The 4,093-nt window shown below is 53.7% G+C and overlaps 1 protein-coding gene across 1 annotated transcript in view; it reads right to left on the bottom strand.

The window, feature by feature from the left end:
- TAF4 (TATA-box binding protein associated factor 4) overlaps positions 1-3,848 on the bottom strand; it is a 41,404-nt gene extending 37,556 nt beyond the window's left edge. Inside the window, exons 1-2 of the mRNA XM_023511989.1 lie at positions 3,684-3,848; positions 2,469-2,588 (exon numbers count right to left, since the gene is read on the bottom strand). Coding sequence (XP_023367757.1) covers positions 2,469-2,588; positions 3,684-3,848 — 285 coding nt within the window. The remainder of the gene's footprint in view (positions 1-2,468; positions 2,589-3,683) is intronic.
- Positions 3,849-4,093: the final 245 nt, after the last annotated feature.

Here is a 4,093-nt window from a genome sequence, read left to right on the forward strand (position 1 = left end):
GTGGGCACCCTTTTGGAGGCGGTGGTCAGCAGGGGCACCCTTTTGGAGGTGGTGGTCAGCAGGGGCACCCTGCTGGCAGGGAGACACCACTTTGCAGCAGATGAACAGCCAGACATCAACTCAAACTACTGGCCTTAGTCCAATTCCTAACATTTGTATCTTACACAAATAATCAGGATGCAAACATTTACTGATTGTTTTAAGTTAATACTTTCCTAGTTTATATTCTAGCCATCAACATTTCTGTCTCAATTTTTTTTTTTTTGGCAGAGAAAGAGTCTTACTTTATCGTCCTCAGTTGGAGTGCCATGGCATCACCCAGCAACCTCCAACTCCTGACCTTAGGCCATTCTCTTGCCTCAGCCTCCCGAGTAGCTAGGACTACAGGTGCCCGCCGCAATGCCCGGCTATTTTTGTTGTTGTTGCTGCAGTTTGGCCAGGGCTGGGTTTGAACCCGCCACCCTTGGTATATGGGGCCGACACCCTACCCACTGAGCTACAGGCGCCGCCCTCTGTCTCAAATTTTTTAAACACTTGTTTCCTGGAACTTCTGAAAGTAAAAGGGAGGCTCATCCCAATTCCTGTGGACCTGCTGAGGGGTGGAGAGGTGCTCCTGCCCAAGATGCAAAGGCCAGGCACAAGGCGGGAGGGGCAGTGGCCGCCTCCTCCAAGTCTGGGTGCTCCTTCACCTGCACACGCGTCCCAGCCTGAGACATGTCTGAAAAACACCTCCAATGAAGACCTGGAAGGACAAGCTGCGCTGCCACCTCGGAGCAGGCAGGCACAGAGCTGCTCTGGACCCCAGGAGCACCCACGACACATTCCGCCTTTGGGAATTTTTTCATCGAAATGTATTCCTTACATTTACTTCTACGGAGCAGGCCTGTGAGTACATATTTCACCTAGGCTAACACCAAGATGGTGTTAAATTTATCGTCCACTAAGTTTAATGCAAAAACTCAACTATGAGCCTCAGTACCCTCTCCGGAAAATCACTGTACACTGAAAATCCAGACATTTACTCAGATAGAGCCGCTCTGCCACCTGCTTTCACTCGCCACAGCCACCCAAGGCCAATCCAGACAAGACCCAGTGAAAGTGGAAAGCCCAGAGCCAGGCTGCCGCTAGAATGCCCTGCCCCCACTCAGCCAGCAACCAGGCGAGCCCCTACCATGCCACAAGGCAGGTGATTCGTCATCAGTGCTCCAAAGACCATGTTCTTTTTTTTTTCTTTTTTTTTTTGAGACAAAGTCTCACTATGTCGACCTCAGTAGAGTGCCGTAGCATCATAGTTCACAGCAATCTCAAAACTCTTGGGCTTAAGTGATTCTCTTGTCTCACCCTCCCCAGTAGCTGGGACTACAGGTACCCACCAGAACACCCAGCTACTTTTTGGCTGCAGTTGTTGTTGTCTGGCAGGCCCGGGCTGGCTTCAAACCCGCCAACCCCGGAGTATATGGCTGGTGCCCTATCCAGTGAGCTACAGGCGCCGAGCCCCAGAGACTATGCCCTGGAACTGCTTTGGTCCTGGCTGCTTCCGCCTCTACCCAATTCCCAGAGAAGGCCGCTTTCCTGCCCAGGTATGTCACCCTTGGCCAGATGTGCTCTCTGTAGCCAAGTGTATCTCCTCTTGCCAGGAAGTGTGTCCTCCCAGGCCAGGCTATCTCCTCACCAGCCAGCCTGTCCCCTCATGGACCCCGCTGGCCCCTCTGTAATGGAGGGACTGCTGGCAGGTCCTTCTCTGTGGCTTTGAAGGCCCCAGGCTGAGCTGCCAGGAGCTCCAAAAACTGTCCCAGAACATTCTCCCCTCTCACAGCTTAAAACACTATTTGAAAAAAAAAAAAACACACCACACAGGGTTGACAAGGAACATTCTATAGCTAAGGTTTTAGGTTGGCAAAGGGCACTGGCTGCAGGGAGGCGGCCAGAGTGCAGGAAGCCAGACCGGGGGCCAGTTCCAAATGCTCCCTCAGCGCCACATCAGTGAGAGGAGGTGAACAACAGCATTGCCCTCACTCAGCCTTCAAAGAATTAAACAAGGGAACACACACAGAGCCACGGGAAGGATGCCTGGGGCATTCTGACGCTGCCATCACGGACGCTGCCATCACGGCCACTGCCAAGGCCTCATGTGCACAGACAAGAGCTGCCCTCACTGTGGCCACTTTCTGCTTCAGGGACGCCTCACATCAAATATTTATAAGGTGGTATTTTTAATTATACTCTGGCATAGGAGGAAGTTTTAATAAGTGCTGCTAGTATTAAATTCTGAGTGGCTTTAAAGAAAAAGAAACCTTGATCTATCCTGTGCTGGTTGCCAAAGCAAAAGGACCTTTGTCGTGGTGAAACTTCCTCCCAAAATTCAACTCAGTATCCAGCATAAAAGCTCACCAAGCCTGACGCCTGTGCACGAGAGAAACTGCGCTCTGCAGGCCTGTGGCCTCAGACCACAGAGCCGCCTTCCTCACCTGGACCCCGGGCGAGCGCTGCAGCGTGCTGGTGGGCTGCACCGTTGTCTGTGCCTGAGACACTTGCTTAATTATGGCAGTTGGGGTCACCTGCCGGGCAATGATTGGCGTCCCAGGTGCCTGAAAGACAAGGAAGAGTCATTAAAAACAAGCTACCTATAAGAGGAACTCCCCACCCACTGGACATGAAAGTCGACAACTAACTAGCATGCTCAGGTAGTTCCACACGCTTACGCGCTGTTTTCCAGAAAGTCACCCTAAGGCAGAAGTTTTCTTAAGTAAGAAATCTCTTCATGTACTATAATAAAAATATTCAGATTTCTTTCAGAGAATGCTGGTGTCTGGAAACCCGCCCTTGCTCTGCTGCCTGTCGTCTTGTTAACAAGCACTACAAAGGTGGAGGGGGAGCACGAGCAGACCTGCCCTGGGCCGAGGGCTGGCACAGCGCTGGGGAAAGAAAAGCAAGATGCCCTGAGCCTGCTGAGTGAAGCTGTCTGAAGAGGAGCCAGCGGCCAACAGCAACAAGATGCCACCTCTCAAGCAAAGCCCCAGGTGCCACCTGCTGTGTCTACTCAGTGACACCACAAGCCTTGAGGACACTGCTCCGTGCTGCCTCCACCTTCCTGACCAGTCTGTGGAAGCAAGACTCCTCCTTTCTGGAGACAAGTGGTCAAGATCATTTTAATCTTCACTGTGGCCACTAAACCTGCCAATAGCTCAGAACATCGAAGCTGGGCCCAATGACTCACGCCCAGGATCCAAGCACTTTGGGAGGCCGAGGCGGGAGGAACACTTGAGCTCAGGAGTTACCAACCAGTCTGAGCAAGAGTGAGACCCCATCTCTCCAAAAAACAGAACAATGAGTGGGTCTAGTGGTGTACATTTATAGTCCCAGCTACTCGGAAGGATCACTTGAGCTCAGGGAACCAAGGGAAGGGACCGGGCTCAAGCTAGGGCAACCAACCCCGGGGCAGTTGCTCCAACCCCACGTGGGTGGCCTTACTGTGCACCAGCTCTGGGAGCTGGCTCCCACAAGCACCCTGCCAACAATGTGACCCAGCATCCCTGGACCAGGAGCCCCCAGGTCCTCCCTCACACAGATGCACCTGGCCCTTGTGGACCTCCCAAGTAGCCTACAGGGTGGAGGTGGCCTCGGGCAGGGGGATGGGCTGCAAGTTCTGGGGCTGCCCCTTACCAGCACACACATGCACTCACCTGTACAGTGGAGATCTGGACAGGAGGGGCGTTGGTGGGGGTGGCAGGGCGGGGAGTCATGGTGGTCTGAGGCTGGGCCTGGGCGTGGGCCTGGGCCTGCATCTGGGCCAGAGCCTGCTGAGGGATCATCAGCAGCTGCCCATTCTCGCTCCGCACGAGGACCATTCCTGGGGACAGAGGGGCCTGGCATCAGGAAACACACCTGACCCAAAGCACTGATGAAGGCCCTGGCCCTACCCAGGGAAGCTGACAGCTGTGAGATGGGAATACATGAATTCACCAACCTCCAAACACTCTGCTATACAGCTGGTGGACAGGAAGAGCAGGCTGCAGCAGGACTCAGAACAGTAACCAACCTTCCCCTTAGAAGGCAAGTGCCGTCCACACACTACCCCACACCAGCCCAGGCA

This window comes from Otolemur garnettii, unplaced genomic scaffold (genome assembly GCF_000181295.1).
Source record: "Otolemur garnettii isolate 467f Iridium unplaced genomic scaffold, OtoGar3 scaffold00023, whole genome shotgun sequence".
NCBI lineage: Eukaryota > Metazoa > Chordata > Mammalia > Primates > Galagidae > Otolemur > Otolemur garnettii.